The 19,680-nt window shown below is 40.6% G+C and overlaps 1 protein-coding gene across 5 annotated transcripts in view; it reads right to left on the bottom strand.

Moving 5' to 3' along the window:
- Positions 1-19,680, bottom strand: part of MCTP1 (multiple C2 and transmembrane domain containing 1) — a 614,838-nt gene that overhangs the window by 240,863 nt on the left and 354,295 nt on the right. For all 5 annotated transcript variants that reach the window (XM_062212394.1, XM_062212396.1, XM_062212397.1 and 2 more), the window contains exons 3-5: positions 13,908-14,050; positions 5,853-5,932; positions 2,499-2,610 (exon numbers count right to left, since the gene is read on the bottom strand). In XM_062212394.1, coding sequence (XP_062068378.1) covers positions 2,499-2,610; positions 5,853-5,932; positions 13,908-14,050 — 335 coding nt within the window. The remainder of the gene's footprint in view (positions 1-2,498; positions 2,611-5,852; positions 5,933-13,907; positions 14,051-19,680) is intronic.

The following is a 19,680-nucleotide window of genomic DNA, read 5'->3' as shown; positions in this document are numbered from 1 at the left end:
TGGATCAAAGAATTTTTATAAGGATTGTGAAGAAAAAAATAATGCTGGGAACGACTTTGCCTGTGCTGACACATATTTCTATGTAATTTAGAAGAACTCAGTAGCTTAATCATCAGATCTCCTAACAGTGACTGGATCCTTCAAATGCTCAGTTTGAGGCCAGAGTATTTTATAAGGATCTATTTAATGTGAAAATTTAGCAAACTCTCCAACATCAAATCACCCAAAAGACGATAGCAACTGTTGTCCCCTTGCAATCTTCAGTAATATCGCCACGTTTGGATGCTTTGGTGGACACACAGGACCTCAGGTACTTAAGTATTTTCATTTATGAAGTGCTGCTCTTCATTAGCATAACAAGAACCCCAACACAAGAATATTTTATCACTGAGTTATGTTGGTTTTACTTCCTACAGATAAGCCTACAGATTTTCTTCCACCTCACCCTCTGACAGCTCTAATTCAAATCTCCATCATCTTTCACTTGGATCCACACAACAGCTACCTAATTGGTCTCCAATTACCCACTTTTTCTCCTTCAATCTGTTTTCTACAAAGCAGAAATATGGAGATATTCCGAGACACATGATATGATTGCGACTTCCCATTTGCAGACTTTTTCAATGGCTCCTTGATGCTCTTGGGAAAGGACCATAAACCTTAGCAAGGCCAATGGACTCTGTAGAGTCTGAGCTCCCTCTCCAGAGGCCTCAAGCACTAAGGTCTCTGACATGGTTCTGACCTCCACCTGCTCTAAGCTCCAGTGCTTACCAGTTCTTGGAATGATCTCCAGCCACAGGGCTTTTGCATGCATTGTTTCCTCTGAAATGCCTTCTCTTTTCCTGGCTTCTGCCTTATTAGCTCCATCTCACACTTTGTACTCTAGCTTCCATCTGACTTCCTTGTAGAAAATCTGACCTCCAGAATGGAACAAATTTTCCTCTATTTGCTCTTCAGCAATATATGGCTGACTTTCATGGCATTTAAAACAGTTGCCATTTTATACTTTCTGTTATTATTTGATCACCAAATTCTACATTGGATCCAGTGTTCTATTGTATTTTTAGTATCTAGCACAGGAACTAGTTTACAGCAGGCTCTTAGTGAATACCAGAATTATTTGAACAGAGCACAAAATCAGTATTTGAAACTTATTCCTATGCATGATGGCCAGCTAGGATATACTTCTTTGTGTGTGCTGAGTTAAATAATATCTACTGAATTCATGCTCTCTAAAACGATGGGCAACCATTTCTAAACATTCTCTATACAAAATCTTCCTCATCCATCCCTCCCTCCACACACATGTGTATATAATTTCACCATGCTAAGTTCTCACTGTAGGTATTATTTGACAATAGTTGTTGGAAAAGAAAAATTTCTTCCTCAGTGAATAAAGTGTGGATATTTCACCATATTTAGCAAATATTGTGAATGAATTTATGTGTTCACTTTTTTTTAAAGAATGAAGAGCAATACTTCTTGAAAGGGTGAATTTTTCAATCAGTTTAGAACACTTCCAAAGCTGAAACTGGAATTCACTATTTTCACCTGCAAGCTTGTGGGACCTATCACTGATACCTTTTCAGCAGACAATATATACCAACTTGAGTCATGCATTCTTTTAGAACAGCAAAGCACACATTGCTGAAACAGATACTTGAACTTGCCTTAAAAATTATGCCTATCACTAAAATATGTCATAACCAGAACTGGTTAGAGTAGTTCCCAGGTATATGAATGCACAGTGAGCCTAATAAATTATCTCTGGTAAAATGTGCCAGCAGGTGCACTGGTAAGCATACTGATGTGGATCGAAACTGATCTTTTTCAATGTCACTTACACAGTACAGCAGTAATTGGCTTCTCAGTAGCCCTTGTCAGTTTCTCATAGCAGCATGGTGTGCAAGGAAGACAGGCAGTGCTAACAAATGAGTGATACCCATACGCAAGCCCATCCAGAAGATGAGAAGTAGTCACTTAGCATTCAGTAAACAAATACAGGAGAGCAGAAACTCTGTTATAATTTTAGCGCCTCTTCTTTGTCATGGTATACTTAGTAACACAGTTAGACAGTAGGGTCTGTATATCTCAATGTGGAATTCCCAATATTCAATTCACTAATATTCCCAATACTCAATTCACTAATAAATGTATTCACTGAATAAATACTGAGTGGAAGACATCATTGCCTGCAATGTAACTTGTTTGAAATGGAGAAATAAAAATCTTACGATAAGAGATCCAAGTCAACAGATAAGGAACACCTGATTTACAACAAGAGGTTCTGATCTGGAGTGTGGAACAGCGAAGTTGAACTGAAAAGACGGAATGAGCAGGGACCGGTGATGGGCAGGATACTCACAGAACAAAGGACAGGCCAGGATTTCATATGCAGCTTCTCTTCAATACTATCTCTGGGTCAAAGGAAAGCTCACAATATTTGAACAAATGAGAGCAGGAAAGGAGAGCTCAGCTGAGGCTGTGGGGCAACTTACCACATCCCTGGATTCCCCTTCTTTCGGGCTAAGAACCACTGAGAGCAAAATGATTCCAAGATCATGGTCAGGATAATGAGGATCCTTCAGTGGTAAGGTCACATCTGTGGGCCTGTGATATAAAATACTTGGGTTGTGAGCAGTTGTTAAATAATAAATCAAAATATATTTTTATCAATGATTTATTATGTAAAGAACAAAAGTGACTTTTTCCTCCTTTATTTTCTTGGCACAAATTTTGTTATCAGGATATCACCAAATTAAGAGTATTAATTTATCCAATAGTCTGTGGGTCAATGGGGCATTCTTTGATACATTGGATAAATTTTACTCTTCACAGGGTTCTAGAAAATTGCTGAAAAGGCCAAGGAACTATGACACTGTTGAAAAACCTGTAAGTCCTTTCTCTCTGAGCTCTAAACCCAGAGAGAGCAGAATCAAGTATTTTCTATAAATTTGAGTCCAGCTATAAAATGAATATCATTTATTTACTACTACCTTGATTTTAATCCTTTAAGATTTTTAAAACAGCAGTGTGAGTTAAACAGGTGAATGGGAGAAGAGGAAAGAGAAAACATAATTTGCCTCATATACAAGGACTCCTCAAAGCACTCATGGAAAATGTATATTTTGAAAAAAACTATGCATGGATTTCAAATTTTTTGCACCAAAATCAGTTAAAAAATTTTTTGTACTTTATTTGAAAGGTAGAGAGAAGGAGAGAGACAGAGACAGAGAGAGAGAGAGAGAGAGAGAGAGAGAGAGAGAGAGAAAGAGAAAGAGAAAGAGAAAGAGAAGGAGGGAGAGGGAGAAAGAGAAAGGCACAGAGATATTTTCTATCTGCTGGTTTATTCCTCAAATGCCCACAATAGTCTGTGCTGGGTCAGGTCAAAACCAGGAGCTCAGATCTCAGTTCAGGTGTCCCAAGTGAGTGGCAGGGAGCCAAGGATTTGAGCCATCAATTGCCTTCTCCCAGGGTGTGGCCAGCAGGTCGCTGAATTACAAGGGGAGGAGGCAGGACTCAACTGGACACTCATTATACGATATAGGCAACCCAAGTGGCATCTTGACTGCTGATCCAAACACCCACCACTAAACTCATCTTCTAATTGTGTGTACTCTCATACATTATAGGCATGATTCAAAAAAGCATATTTATTGAAAAGGATATTTGATATTTAAAATAATATTTTTAGTTTTTAACTGCTTAAGCATATGCCTAAGATATTTTTGGATGCTAAAAGACAAGTAAATCAATATTTAGAATTGGGTAACATAGGCTTTGGAATTAGATAAGCAACTCTAAGGAAGAGTCCATGAATATTGTACACAATCACTTTTAAAAAACAATGTGAAATGCAGATCCAACTGCCAATGTATAACCTTGCTTGCATATTTCAATTAATGTTGAACAGGGGTTAGTGCCCTGTAGAGTTAGCATCCTGCAAATCTAAGGGTCTATGTATGGAATACCCAGAATCTGAAAAAACTGGCAGAAGGGAATTCATTCTACCCACAAAGCACATATGAAGCACACAGGGAAGGTCTTTGTTCTGGGTAAAAGCAAGAGTTTTTCGATCCTGGCCAAACATCCAAATCCACTGGCAAGCTTGAACAAAGTGCATATTCCCGAGCTGACCCTCACCCCAATGACTCTGTTGATCAGGGCTAGTGGCTCGAAGTCTATGTACTTATAAAGCTCCCCAAATGATTTCCTCCCACAGCCAGGAATAAAAACCACAGGTATTTTCAATGCTAAGATTTTATGATAGTAAGAAATCTTTCACATGATGCTTAATTTATCAAGCTTAATTTATCAAATACAAACAATTTTCTGGTATCCGGAGTTTTATCTGGACTATAAGCGACCTGTCTGATACTATACATGTTATATCAGTTATGATACGAATTGTTCTAATATTAATTTAAAATTAATTAATAATCATTGTGATTTGATAGTAACAACTGTTCTTTTTATTTTAAGAATCACGTTAGGCATTAGAGCATACACACTCATGGAAAGAGAGTGCTTCAAAAAGTCTGTGGATGGGGCCAGCACTGTGGCATAGTAGCAAAGCCACTGCCTGTGGTGCTGGCATCTCATATGGGTGCTGGTTCAAATCCTAGATGCTCCACCTCTGATCCAGCTCCCTGCAAATGGCCTGGGAAAGCAGCGGGGAACTGCCCAAGTCCTTGGGCCCCTGAATTTTCATGGGAGACCTGAAAGAAGCTCCTGGCTCCTTGGCTTTGGACAGGCCCAGTTCCAGCCATTGTGGCCATTTGAGGAGTGAACCAACAGATGGAAGCCCTCGCTCTGTCTCTCCCTCTCTCTCTCTCTCTAGCTCTGCCTTTCAAATAAATAAATTTTTTAAAAAAATACAAAAAGTTCATGGAGTAGAGGAATTAAAAACCTATTTTTCCATAAACTTTTTGAAATCCTCTAGTATCTTTCTATAAATACAGGACTATAATTTGATTTATTTTCTTGTAATGATTAGAAAAAGAATCGGGAAATTAAAAAAATAATGGGGAAAACCTCATAATATATTTACAATGATTACATGGCAAAGACTTAAGAACCTTTGCAATTGCTTTAGGATACTCATTTACTGTTTTCTTGCAAAGAGACACACAACTGACTGCTTTCCACAGCAGCAGAAGTATTTATATGACTACTATTATTATTTGCATACATCTAGATTCTAGTGATCTATGAGTAGAGTGAAAGGGCACACACCAACTTGTGATTTTAAAAAGTATTAATTTGGGGCTGGTGTTGTGGCATAGTAGGTAAAACTGTTGCCTGTGACTCCAGCATCCCATGTGGGCACCGGTTCAAGTCCTGGATGTTCCACTTCCAAACAGGCTCCCTTCTAATGCACCTGGGAAAGCCGTGGAAGATGGCCCAAGTGCTTGGGCCACTGCCACCCACATGAGAGACCTGGATGAAGCTCCTGTTTCCTGTTTCGGCCTGGCCCAGCACCAGCTGTTATGGCCATGTGGGGAGTGAACCAATGGATGCAGATGTCTCTCTCTATGATCATCTGAGCAATGTCAGACCAAGAAATGTATCCTTTATCTCCAGATTCCTAGTGCTTGACACAGTGTCAGGGGCCAGAGCAGGTAACCATGGATTTTACTAAGGGAGAACTGCTGTTGAATGAGGTTGTCAAAGAAGATGTTCTCACTGCACCTGGATAGGTGAGAAAGGTGGAGTTGACAAGGGCTGGCTGGCTCGCAGGCTCACAGCCATGAAAGAGAACAGTGATGAGAACCCAGGTGTGCTGGAATCTTCCATTAACAGGCCCAGCTGTACTGCAAGGTGCAGCCATATTACAACCGTCCAGAAGTTACCTGCTTAACTCCAATTGTGTGAGATCCAGAAAGGCCGAGCCCATGAAGTCATCCTGTAGGCCAAAATCATAATCAAATACCTACAAAGCCAAAGAGACAAGGCATTGTTACAAATGGTTCCATTTCCTTAACAAATAGATAAAAATCTCTGTTTTGATTATAAAATATAGTTGTCTCTGTCACTCTAAACAATAGAACTCCTTACTTTCATTTCTTAAAAATTTGCTTTGGTGCTTTGGACTATTAAGGGCTCATAAAACATTCAGAAGGAAATTACATTGCATTGTTTTACTTAACATTATTGATTTATATGAAATGGAGCTTTTACAAAGATGGAACAAAATCAAATGGAATATAGTAAATCTTCAAAAAATCTGAGAAACACAGGCTTAGAATATTTTTTTGCATATCACAGTAAAGAAATTGACATCGGTTGAAGGCGAAATTTCATACATCAGTATGAAATTCAACAGCTTTTTTATAATGTACTGAGATGATAATACAAGTTCTTCATATTTAGGTAACTGAAGATAAAGACTGTAAGATTATAGGAAAACGCCATTTTAAACACACAAAGAGCGGTCAGCATCATGGCACAGCATGTTAAGTCACCACTTGTGACACTGACATCCCGTATCACAGGTCCAGTTTGTTTAAGTCCCGGCTGCTCTGCTTCTTCTACTGTGGACCCTGGGAGGCATCAGATGATCATTCAAGTCCTTGGGTCCCTGCTGCTGACATGGGAGACCCAGACAGAGTTCCAGGCTCCCAGCTCTGGCCTAGGCCAGCCCTTACCATTGTAGCCATTGGGGAGTGACCCAGCAGATGGAAGATCTCTGTCACTCTGCCTTTCAAACAAATAAATGAATCTTTAAAAACACAACACAAATAAATAAAAATAATGATATTATAATTAAAGCACTTTGCAAAGTTATATTAAAACTAAATCAAGGCAGGCGCTGTGTTGTAGCGGATACAGCCGCCCCCTCAGTGCAGGCATGCCATATAGGCGCCGGTTCGAGACCCGGCTGCTCCACTTTTGAACCAGCTCTCTGCTATGGCCTGGGAAAGCAATGGAAGATGGACCAAATCCTTGGGACCCTGCACCAGTGGGGAGACCCGGAGGAAGCTCCTTGGCTCTTGGCTTCAGATCTGTGAAGCTCTGGTCATTGTGGCTAGTTGGGGAGTGAACCAATGGATGGAAGACTCTCTCTCTCTCTCTCTCTTTTCTCTTTCCTCTCTCTCTCTCTCTCCTTCTTTCTTTGTGGAACTCTGACTTTCAAATAAATGTATCTTAAAAAAACCTAAATCAAAGATTTTATTGTCATAAACAGTTACTAAGGGATCACATTAATAACTAACAACAAAACAATAAGAAAAATAGAGAATGCATTTCTTCCTTCTGTCAATGCTCTTCATCCACTCTCTTGCCTTGTCTCATTCTTGTCTCTTGCATTGTCTCATTCTTACTAAGGTAACAGACTAAGGGAAAAGTCTCTGATTTCTTGAATACTACATTTAGTGAGGGCTCAGACAGTCAATATGTACACACACAGAAACACACACATACACATACACACACACATACACATAGATGCCCACACATGTTGAGTTCAGTGATGAGAGCTATGGAACCATGAAAAGGCTTAGGGGCGTGTTGGGAGTTGACATCTGACTTGGGAGTCCATGAAGACCCCTGTGAGAAAGTGTGTGTGTGCAGATCCCTGAATGCTGGGTTGGATCAAGTCCTTCCTGAATGGGGAACAGCACTGCAGACAGATCAAACAGTAAGCATAGGAGGGGAACAATATGTCGTCAGATAGGCAAGATGCCAATGAGAGAGACGGAGAATGGAAGGGCAGCTAGAGGGACAGCCCAGAGCCTGGTTGATTAGAGTCATTTCCAAAGGACTCCCAGTAAATGGGAACAGGCCAGCCACCATCTGTGTAGTAATTTTCTCCTTCCTTCATTCCCTCAGCCCATACTGACAAAATACTCATTATGTGCTCATTGTATGCTAGGTATTGAGTAAACAGTGGTGAGCAAATTGATGCTGTCAATGCTCATTCTTTAGCAAAGAAGACAAAGGTTGAAGAAGGAAAGGTATAGGTGATATGTCGTTATAAATTTAAAAATTTTATTCAGTTAATCTGAGAGCACACACACACACACACGGTTGGGGGAGTGGGCAGAAACAGATCTTCCATTTGCTGGTTCAATCTCCAAATGCCTGCAACAGCCAGAGCTGGGCCAAGTCAAAGTTAAGAGCCCAAAACTCAATGAGGGTCTACCACATGGATGTCAGGGACCCAGAGACTGAGCTGTCACTGCTGCCTTCCAGGATGTGCGTTAGCGGGTAGCTGGGGTGGGGAGCAGAGCCAGGACTCAAACGCAGGCATCCTGATACAGCATGTGGGTGGGTATCCCAAGCCGTGGCTTACCTGCTGTGCCAAGTGTCCATTCCTGTAATTAAAACTTTTGATAAGAGCCTTAGGGAAAAGAGATCATGAAAAGAAAGAAGAAGGGACATCAGGGAAAGCCTTTAAGGGGAAATGAGAAATGCGCTTAGATGAAGTTTCGACCTTGGTTTCCTGAACTTTTAAAATAGCTAATAGCTGTGTTCAGCACTGAAGTCCATGAACACGAACGGCTGTCAGCTCATGAATGGAAGACCCAGGCCTTTGGCTTCTCCAGGGTCTGAGAATCCACAAAGCTGAGAGAATCAGCAGCTTCCTGGGCATGGGAGCACATCAGTAGTACCCAGTGGCCAAGAGGCTGTGCACTAGGTGCTCCTGTACCCAACTCTCGGCATAAGAGTTAGAAAGCTCAGAGGAAACAGTAGGTTCAGCTTCCCTGAACCACGTGCTATTTTATTCCCCCTTAGTACAGGTATACTTCCATTAAAAATATGTTTAAAAATGACATTTAAACAAAAAGATGAATACTTTGCATTACAAAAGGATCCTTAGATTTGAAGAATCTTAAGGAGATTTATTTAAGTAGTAAGTTCCCTTAAAGCCTTTTGTATTTATTTAGTTTGCAGTCATTGCTTTACGTACAATCTTTCAGGAATGCATATACTGTAGAAAGCTCAGCACTCCTGCTATAAATATTCTCCCTGATCAATTACCCTTTTGAGCTTTAGCCATCTACTCGGTGGCCTATCACAGGCATATATGGCAAATCTTATGCAATGGACACCATGATATTTGCAAGTGACAGCAGTACTATATTCTATGCCATAAATGCATACCAAAACATTAGAAAAATTTCTCACGTATGATCTCTTCAATTCATATCATCCTAAGACTTGAAATCTTGGGGACAGGCCAGGTGGCACTTGATCCACGAGAATGCCTGGGGAACATCTACACATAGCAGCCAGGGGTCCAGGGAATAGTTTTGTGTAGATGGCCCAACAGGGCGATCCAATCTCCAAATTGTCTTCCCTTCTACCCTAAAGGCTTGATGTTTGCTTTAGTTCTCAATTCCCATTAACTGGCAAAGGCACAAACATGGTAGAGAATGGACACACCAGAACCCATTCATTATGAAATGATGCCACTTGGTTCAGAAGTTTACAAACCACTCAACAGAGGGAGCATGAGGCAAGCTGGGGCTACAGAAATAGGAAGTCACAGTAAGTACAGCTAATATTAATTAATGCTTATGCAACATTTACAGGTTTATATAGATTTAAAAGTTTGAATTCTTACATGCCCCAGTCAACTGGGTAATATTTTGATTTTTTCAGATAAAGAATCTGAAGGTGAAGACGTTGACATTGCTTTCCCCCACATCCTAGGGCTGGGAAGAGGCAAGATTCAAATCTTGTATTGCGTTTTAGAAACAGAGCATGTTTTATATTTAGCAAATATATCTTGGGCAGCCACTCTGAGAGGAGCCCAGGGAGCTCAAACATGAATAATTCAGATGAGATTCTCACTGCCACAGAGCCTCCACTGTGAGTCAGAAACTTTAGGGAACATCATGTTGGATTGCTCGGAACTCAATAATACCTCTCTCTATTTTCAAGTGAGTTCATATCTTATTCTAAACAATGAATTCATCTTTGATTTGATGGTCTACCAAGGAAAACTGAATCAGGAAGTGCATCAATTAAAGTGCTTTTGGATACAAGTCATGGAAAACATAACTCAATATGAACAGGAATTTTTAGCTCAAATGCTGGCCATGTCCATAGGTAGTTATGGCTTCAGGGGAGTTTTGACTGGCAGTTCAAATGATTCATGCACTTATTTGAATAATACTTGGTGAGTACCTACAATGAGCCAGGTACTATTCTAGGCAATTGAATCAGCAGTGAAAAAAACACTCTACATCTTTGATTTCTTGGAGCCTACATTTAGGGGAAGAGAGGTAGACACAAAAACAAATACTTGGAGCCGGCACTGTGGCACAGTGGGTAAGGCTGCTGCCTGCAGTGCCGGCATCCCATATGGGCACTGGTTTTGAGTCCCAGCTACTCCACTTCTGATCCAGCTCTCTGCTATGGCCTAGGAAAGCAGAAGAAGATGGCCCAAATCCTTGGGTACCTGCACCTGTGTGGGAGATCTGGAAGAAGCTCTTGGCTCCTGGCTTCAGACTGGTTCAGCTCTGGCCATTGTGGCCACCTGGGGGAATGAACCAGCAGATGGAAGACCTTTCTCTCTCGGCCTCTGTATTTCTTTAACTCTGCCTTTCAAATAAATAAAATAAATCTTTAAAAAGTCACCCTTGCCAATAACACTGAAATTACGGACAAGTATCCTTGATGTTGGCCTATATATCAGTTTTAGAATCTTGACAAGGTCTTGCTTTGATCATCCATGTGGATGTTCCCATAAACCCGTGTTAGGCAACTTTCTCTTCCAATGTTGGCTGATTCCATGGAGAATAACTTCTGATGTCATGTTAGTCACTTAAAAATTATTTACTTATTTGAGAGACAAATAAACAGCTCCAATCTTTGTGTGGGAACTTGGTTCACTTCCCTGCATTGCCAACTCCCTGCTAATGCAGCTGGGAAAGCAGGGTATGATGGCCCAAATACTTGGGCCTCCCTCTGCAACCCCAATGGGATACCTGAATGGAGTTTCAGGCTCTGGGATTTGTCCCATCCCAGCCCTGGCCTTTTCAGCTATTTGGAGAGTGAATGAATCATGGAATTGTCTCTCTGTCTCTGTCTCTCTTTGTAACTCTACCTTACAAACAAAAAGTACATCTTAAAGGAAAAGGATGCCGTGTTCTTGAAATCCTAGTAGCTTACAATATCACTTCAACCAACATTTTTCATTTAGATATTTGAGTGTCCAAAGTCAGGCTATAACACAGAGAACAGAAAAAAAAATAAAAGAGATTTCCTCAAAAGAAGTTCCATGAATTTTACAGAAAGTGAAAATCAATTCAAAAACACAAAAGTATAAAGTATTGCATAGAATATTATTTTGAGTTTGTGCTAGTATCTGAAAAAACAGTGAGATTTCTATTTACTTAATCACTTTTTCTTATGTAGGAATGTAAAAAGTGACAAGTCTTGCACAATTCGCCATGTATCTTCTTCTGCAAGATTTAAGTTAAATTGTGGCTTTACAATTTCTTCTGCCACCTATGTGGGAGAAGCAGATTGAGTTCAAGGCTCCTGACTTTGATCTGGCTGTTGCAGGCATTTTGGGAGTGAACCAGTGGATATAGGACCTCTCTGCTGTGTGTGTGTGTGTGTGTGTCTGCCTTTCAAATAAAATGGAAAAAAATGCCAGTTAAGACACAGGCATCCCACATCAGAGTTCTTCAGCCTGATATTTGGCTCCAGCGCCTAACTCCGTTGTTCTGCTAATGCAAACCCAGAGAGGCTACGGTGCTGACTCAGGCGATGACACAGGGGAGATCTGGATGGAATTCCTGGCTCCTGGCTTCATCCCAGGCCAGCCCACGCTGTTTCAGCATTTGCGGAGTGAGTCTGAGTATGGGAGAGTCATTCATTCATATTCCCTCTCTCTAATAAACACATAAAACTTGAACTAAAAAGACTGCAGATCCATATGTTTCTTATATGGAGCAATAACCCACCAGAGAAGGGAGGATCCACAATGGAAGTAATTAAAAATGCATTCCTTTCCTTTCATGATTTCTCTCTGAAGTGACAGTAATGAGATCCAAACAGTTGGCTGCTGTCGTTGTTAGCACCTGTTTCTCTCCGTCCATTTTCTCCCCAGCTGCAGCAGCTCGAACTCATCTCGCCTGACCATCTGCCCCCAGTAAAATTTCCTTCACAACCCACTTGGCTTTCTTCCTTTCTTTTCATTCCTCCCCTCCATCTCGGTTCTTGATAATAAAGGTAATTGGTTTTTCCCCATGTGGCTTTTTCTTTCGAGCAGTAAGGAGCAGAAAAAAAGCATTTTGGACCATGAAAATCTCCCCTTTGGTGGGAGAAGGGTGGTTATGAACACTCTCACATTAATGCCTATTTGGGAACACTCTCACACTGATAATTGCACACACCATGTACACTGATTTCTGGTGGCCACCGTCCACTTCAGATAACGTCTATCCACAACGATTTCTAGAAACTTAGCAACTGTATATGTAACGCATTCTTTTTACATCACTCATAAATTATCCTGCCATAATTTTCTTTTAAAAATCTATTTAAACTTTTAGTTAATGAATTTATTTGAGAGAGTGACAGACATAAAGACGGAGAGAGCTCTTAGCCACTGGTTCACTCCCCAGCTGGGAGTAGACAACAGCTGGGGTGGAGTCATGGCCAAAGCTGGGAGCTGGGACCTCAACCAAGGACACTCACCTGGGTGGCAGGAACCCAACCACTTGAGCCATCCCTGCTGCCTCCCAGAGTATGCACTGGCGGGTAAGTTGGAGTCAGAAGTTGGGGCTGAGTACAAACTCAAGCATTCCAATAAGGGACTCACGTGTCCCAACCAGTGGCATAACCTCTAAGCCAAATACCCATCCTCCTGCCATAGCGTCAGTGTCATCTTGACTATTCCCTTTTCCTTTGTGTGAGAGAGGGAAACAACTGGAGGCAACACAATGATGATCTGAGGATCTGAGGGAAAGGAAAAAGCCCAGTTGTTGAGTGATCCTATGAGATTTGGGCTCAAGTGGCGACCGTGGTAATTTAGAGAAAGGGAGAGCTTGGAGTATTGCGGTAACAGAAGAAAAGAATCAGGTGGCTGAACAGACTGTCAGAACAGAGTAGCACCAAATGTAAACGTGCAGAGATATGAATGAAAGAGAAGTGAGGTCTGAAAATAAAAAAATAATTAAGATTCTAACAAGGATTCAGTTTGTAACTTCCTTAAATTCTTCCTCACTTTCTTATAAACATTTTTTTAAAAATTAAGTAATTAATTTGAAAGTAATTGATTTGAAAACAGAGAGAGGGATAGAGAGAAAGAGAGTGACCAAGAGGGAGAGAGGGAGAGAGGGAGGGAGGAAGAGGGAGAGACAGAGAGAAAGGGGGAGGACAGGAGAGACAGAGAGGGGGAAATGGAGTGGGGAAACAGAGAGGAAGAAAAGGAGGGAGGGAGGGAGAGAGAGAAAGTAAGGAAAACAAGGAGAGAGAAGGAGGAAGAAAGAGAGGGAGGGAGGGAGAGGGAGGGAGGGAAGAAGGGAGAGAGAGAGATAGGCTTTTATTTGTTGGTTTACTCCCCAACCTATCGTTTTATGACCCCCATTTTAAACTACATTTCCAGGAACAGTCAATCTTATAAACATATAAATAACGGATTTGGAAAGAGAGGGCGCGCTGGCACATGGAGACTCATCCACAGGCGCCCAGTGTGCGCTGACTCAGCCCCAGCACCACTCGGGAGGAGCTGTGCTGCAGACTCCTGCTGAATGACAGGGAGCAGTCCTGTCCTGAAGGCCAGCTCCCCTCCCTGCTCTCCCACCTCCATCACATGCGCAATAGGGTCATGACGATCAGAATACACCCCTGGAGAAAAATCCCATCGGAAAGAGAGACACCATAAAAAACCACGCACGGGAATTTCTATGCCAGATTCCATTAGAGAAAACAAACCGATGTCTCACCTTTATATACAATGGCTCCCTAAGATGATCAACAAGAAGGCAAGCTTTTTCTTCCCAAACAGGATTGAGGTTCTTGTGTATGATTTTACTTCTAAAAACTTCCTTTCCTCCAATTTTAAACTTCACGTATGGATCACTCGTCCCTGTTAAAGAGAAACAGATTGGTCTACGTTGAACATGTCTTCTATAGAAGAAAGGGGATTGATCAAGGAAACATCAGAAAGTATTTGAAGACAGACAAGTTAAATGAAGCTGATCACATGGGAAAATCAGGGCAAAGTGTTTTTCCTTCTATGTTGAAGGCATAATCCATTACTTTCTTCTTATCATTATAGCATCTTTGGATTTTAATTCTGTAACCTTGTCCTGCTATTCACCAAAAACTCCTCCATGTTGAATATGTAAATTTAATTCAAGCTATAAATCACAGAGATTAATCTGACATTTCTCTTTGTATTATCTGGTCAACTGTATCAAGGATGATCAATGATCCTGACTGATTTAACTAGCTTTAAAGACACAAATGCTGCTAAGAGTTTATACTAGTCTATTGCACTTAGGGAACATGAGTCTCAAATTGGGCTTCCTTGGTCCCATATTCTCTCTTGTTGAGAAGTTTCAATTTTAGGATCTTAGGAAGGGATGAAGGACTCCAAGGAAGGCATGAAGGAAATGGGTACCAGTTATGAAATGGAGATACTTTTGTATTATCCCATCATACTTCTCAAACTACCTACAATGATAAAGAAAATCCTAATTGCCAAGTTGAGTTTCCGCTCATTGATGAACAATCAGCAAGGAATGGACTCAGGATCCCATGCAAGGCTGTCTGACAGTAATGCCTACACCTTCTCCACCACACTTGCAAGAGGGATTGGACTTGCATACCCAGACATTCATTAGACTTTGTCGTTTGAGTGTAGGCTGACGAATGACACCAATCATGACCTAAAAATGGAGCTTACACTGTTCTGAGGATTCCCAGGGAAAGTAAGTCTGTGCCATACATCTACAAGAAATCCTCCCAGTGTAGAATCTTCTTCATCTTCAGGAAATGACGTAAGATTTGACCATCTTATGATGAAGTTAGGCTTCTTTCTCCCTGTTTTTTTTTTTAACTTTTATTTAATGAATATAAATTTCCAATGTACAGCTTATGGATTACAATGGCTTCCCCCTCCCATAACTTCCCTCCCACCCGCAACCCTCCCCTCTCCTGCTCCCTCTCCCCTTCCATTCACATCAAGATTCATTTTCAATTCTCTTTATATACAGAAGATCAATTTAGTATACATTAAGTAAAGATTTCAACAGTTTGCACCCACATAGAAACACAAAGTGAAACATACTGTTTGAGTACTAGTTATAGCATTAAATCACAATGTACAGTACATTAAGGACAGAGATCCCACATCAGGAGCAAGTGCACAGTGGCTCCTGTTGTTGACCCAACAAATTGACACTCTAGTTTATGGTGCCAGCAACCACCCTAGGCTCTCGTCATGAGTTGCCAAGGTTATGGAAGCCTTCCAAGCTTGCCGACTCTGATCATATTTAGACAAGGTCATAAAAGACAGGGTGAAGATAGTAACCAATGATCCTAAGAGTGGCGTTAACCAGGTCTGAACAATTATACAGCATTAAGTGCGGAAGAGGACCATCAGTACACACAGGTTGGGAGTAGAGCCATTGGTGGTGGAGTAGAGGTTATGATTACGAAGGAATGAGGCCCACGTGCGCTAGACAGGGTCTAGAACAAAGGACAGAGTTATTATTAGAGGAGCTAAGAAAGGTGCTGTCTAAGCTACAATTAAGTTTTCTGATTGAGAGGCAAATAGAACCTGACAGAAGGGGCCTGGTAATAATCTGGTGGGCTTTAGGCCTTGTAAGTTAAGAGGCCCAGACCTATCTATCTCTTCACATGGGGTACATCCTAAGGGAGGTGTAAACCACCTGAGGGAAGGCACCCTGTTGACTTTCATTACTTGGCTGGCCTGGGAGGAGAGCTGGCCAGGTAAAGGCAGGTGGCATCTCTAACAAGAAAATTACAGTTCTGCCTGCAATATTGCTGACCCTACTTGACCATACCCTCAGCTGCAGTGGTCACTTTGGAAGTTGGGCTGAGTGAAGGGCTTTTCAGCTTAGAGCCAATAAGATCTGTGGCTCTGACCTGGGCATCCTTCGACTCCAGGGCAGGTCCATTTCCAGTGATCCAACTCTTGGCAGAGCTGCCAGGGCTCTTCACAAGTTGACTTCTGCTGAACCCCAGGCTTACCACATCGAAAGCCACTGCAGTGGACTGGCCTGTTGGGTCTCCTTGAGGGCAGATCACTGTACAGATCAGCCATTAATAGGCCTGCCACCCATTGCTTCTGATGCCTAGCTTTCCTTTCCTCCTGGTTTGTGTTAAAGCAGACCAAAGGATGCAAGTCAAGGGAGTGCCCAAGTCCCATCTCTAATCTTCGGTGGCCTGAACTACAAGTCTATAGTCACAGGCATGTTCTGTAGTAGTTTTTCTAAGGTAGACAGTGCCCATGAGGAAAATTATATTCTCACTTTAAAACTTTCTTTCCCTTTGGTCTGAAAGGGAGGTTTTTTCTACTTACTGTATACTTCGCTGATGGCGAAGTAAATCTAGCTATGAGATTATTATTTAAGCTCTTATTTTGGCTATGTTAGTACAGAAAAATGTTAGCCATCTCTTTTCTAAGGTCTAAAGATTAAATTGTGCATTCTACAGATTCCTTAATAATAGAATCAGTTACCTACCTTGAAGAGAATAGAGAAATGAAAGAACAAGTTGGGCTTAGAATAGAGAAATGAGGGAGCAAGTCCTAGATCGCTTGCTGACAATAGCAATATCACATGAATACTCAGCAAACAGTTTCAACCATTAGATAACAACTTAAGAAAACATTTACCAGAAGGTCCAATGCCTTCTATAAATTTTAAGAATCATGTATTTGGAAACACCTCTTAAATATCTAACATGGTGTAGTTTGTTTAACCAGTAAACTTAAGCACAAACATGTAAAATGTTTTTAGTTTCTTTCTACCAAAAAGTATAAAACATATGATACAGAGATTCAGGTCACACGAATTAAAATGTATCTTTGATTAAATTTAGCAGCTTAAATTTATGGACAATCTTATCTATAAGCCGATTAAAATAAAATTCTTAATAAAATTTTCCCATGTGGACATACAATATGTACACATATATAACATAATAGACCAATATAGCAATTTTAATAATAGCTTTTAAAATCTTTAACTCTTTTTGTAAATTGCCAATTGATTTGAATTGCTTTTTGTTTTTATTTTATTTTATTTTTTAGACAGGTAGAGTGGACAGTGAGAGAGAGAGACAAAGAGAAAGGTCTTCCTTTTTGCCGTTGGTTCACCCTCCAGTGGCAACTGCGGCCAGTGCATCGCGCTGATCTGAAGCCAGGAGCCAGGTGCTTCTCCTGGTCTCCCATGCGGGTGCAGGGCCCAAGCACTTGGGCCATCCTCCACTGCCTTCCCGGGCCATAGCAGAGAGCTGGCCTGGAAGAGGGGCAACCGGGATAGAATCCGGTGACCTAACCGGGACTAGAACCAGGTGTGCCAGTGCAGCAAGGCGGAGGATTAGCCTGTTAAGCCACGGTGCCGGCCTGCTTTTTGTTTTTAGTAACCTCAGTTAACCATACTTTCTCTCAGTTGGTACTGTTAATACATTATTGGCTTCATCTGTTTACAGAGCCATCCCAAAGTACTGAATACAATAAAAGTGGCTGGAAAAAGTCCATAGGAACCTATAGGAGGACAGCTAAACACAGAACCAACAACGCTTTAGTTTTATGAGCAGCAAATCATATATAACTGTGGATGACAAAAGACTTTAAGTTGCCATGTTTAAAATTATAAACTCATCAGCCAACAAGAGGCACCTGCTTACTTCACAGTATTTTTGAAAGCACCTGTAGGATTTTACAAGTATTTAACCCTTTAGGCCTCTGGGGCTTTTCTCATTAAGATAACTATCATGTCTAGTAACACAAGATCATTAGACTTTTTAATTCTCAAACATTTGTATTAATAGCATTTTCCATTATAGAAACTTAAAATTTAGTACCACGTCACATCTTGACAGTACTTCTAATATAATCCAAATAGCCTGATTAGTTGGTGTCTCTATAAAATGAGAGACATAGGTCCTTTAATTTTTTCAGTCGGGCCCAAACTGGAAAAACCAAAGTCCAGGATTTACTGGAAATTTTAGAGACCAGATTGTTTGAAACTTTGATTTTCTGAATGCCTGTCAAGAATGCTAAGAAGGCTCAAAATCCAAAATATCTGGTTGAAATAAGATTCCTTAAAATCATGACATAACATAGACCAAATGTGATCATTGTTCAGATCTTTGAAAATAAGCACATATTTAAATAACCCATAGCTCTTAATAAAAATTCAGCTGTTTTTGAACAATTAGAATTTAACAGACATCAAGAGAACATAATAGATTACTTTAACACATTGCTTTAACAGAGCATCAGAGTTTAATTCTATGTCAAAGAGAAATTGAGCTTCCTGTGATCTTTTGCTGTGAGGTTTCCTTCCTTTACCTTCTTTCATATTGATGACCATGTTTCTGTGTTTCTGTGTGTAACACATCTTTAAGCATCTTTTGCAGGGCAGGACGAGTGGCGACAAATTCTTTCAATTTCTGTTTGCTATGAAAAGTCTTTATTTCACCTTCATTCACAAATGAGAGCTTTGCAGGATATAATATTCTGGGCTGGCAGTTTTTCTCTCTTAGTACCTGGGCTATGTCTCGCCATTCCCTTCTAGCTTGTAGGGTTTCTGATGAGAAGTCTGCTGTGAGTCTAATTGGAGATCCTCTAAGAGTAATCTGACGTTTCTCTCTTGCGCATTTTAGGATCTTTTCTTTATGTTTCACTGTGGTGAGTTTGATTACAACATGTCGTGGTGAGGATCTCTTTTGGTCATGTTTATTAGGGGTTCTATGAGCTTCCTGTACTAGGATGTCTCTGTCCTTCTCCAGACCCGGGAAGTTCTCTGCAAGTATCTCACTAAAAAGGCCTTCTAACCCTTTCTCCCTCTCCATGCCTTCAGGAACTCCTAGAACCCGAATGTTGTGTTTTTTAATAGTATCCTGTAGATTCCCAACAATATGTTTTAGATTTCTAATTTCCTCTCCTTTTCTTTGGTTTGCCTGTTTCCTTTCCTGTGCTCTGTCTTCTAAGTCTGATATTCTCTCTTTTGCTTCACCCATTCTGTTTTTAAGGCTCTCTAATATGTTTGTCATTTGATCTATTGAATTTTTCATTTCATTATGATTTCTCATCACTATCACAGTTTCTTGTTCTACTAGTTGTTTCATTTCATTTTGATTCCTCCTTAATATTTCATTTTCGTGGGAGAGATTTTCTATCTTGTCCATTAAGGATTTCTGTAGTTCAAGAATTTGTTTTTGAGAACTTCTTAATGTTCTTATCAATTTTTTGAGATCTGCTTCTTGTATTTCTTCTATCTCATTATCTTCATAATCTTGAATTGGGGTGTCTTTTTCATTTGGGGGCATCATAGTGTCTTCCTTGTTCTTGTTACCTTGGTTTTTGCATTTGTTGTTTGACATATTGGAGATATTCTTTGATTTCTTCACTGTGGTGTTTTTCTTTTTATACTGTGACTCTAGAATAAGTGGACTGTCTGCTTTCGATGGAACCTTAGAGACTTGAGATGAGTGTGGCCTGAGTGCTTTGTTTGGTTC

This window comes from Lepus europaeus, chromosome 15 (assembly GCF_033115175.1).
Source record: "Lepus europaeus isolate LE1 chromosome 15, mLepTim1.pri, whole genome shotgun sequence".
Classification (NCBI taxonomy): domain Eukaryota; kingdom Metazoa; phylum Chordata; class Mammalia; order Lagomorpha; family Leporidae; genus Lepus; species Lepus europaeus.
Note: the sequence above shows the minus strand (reverse complement) of the source record. Positions and strands in the feature narration are given on the sequence as shown.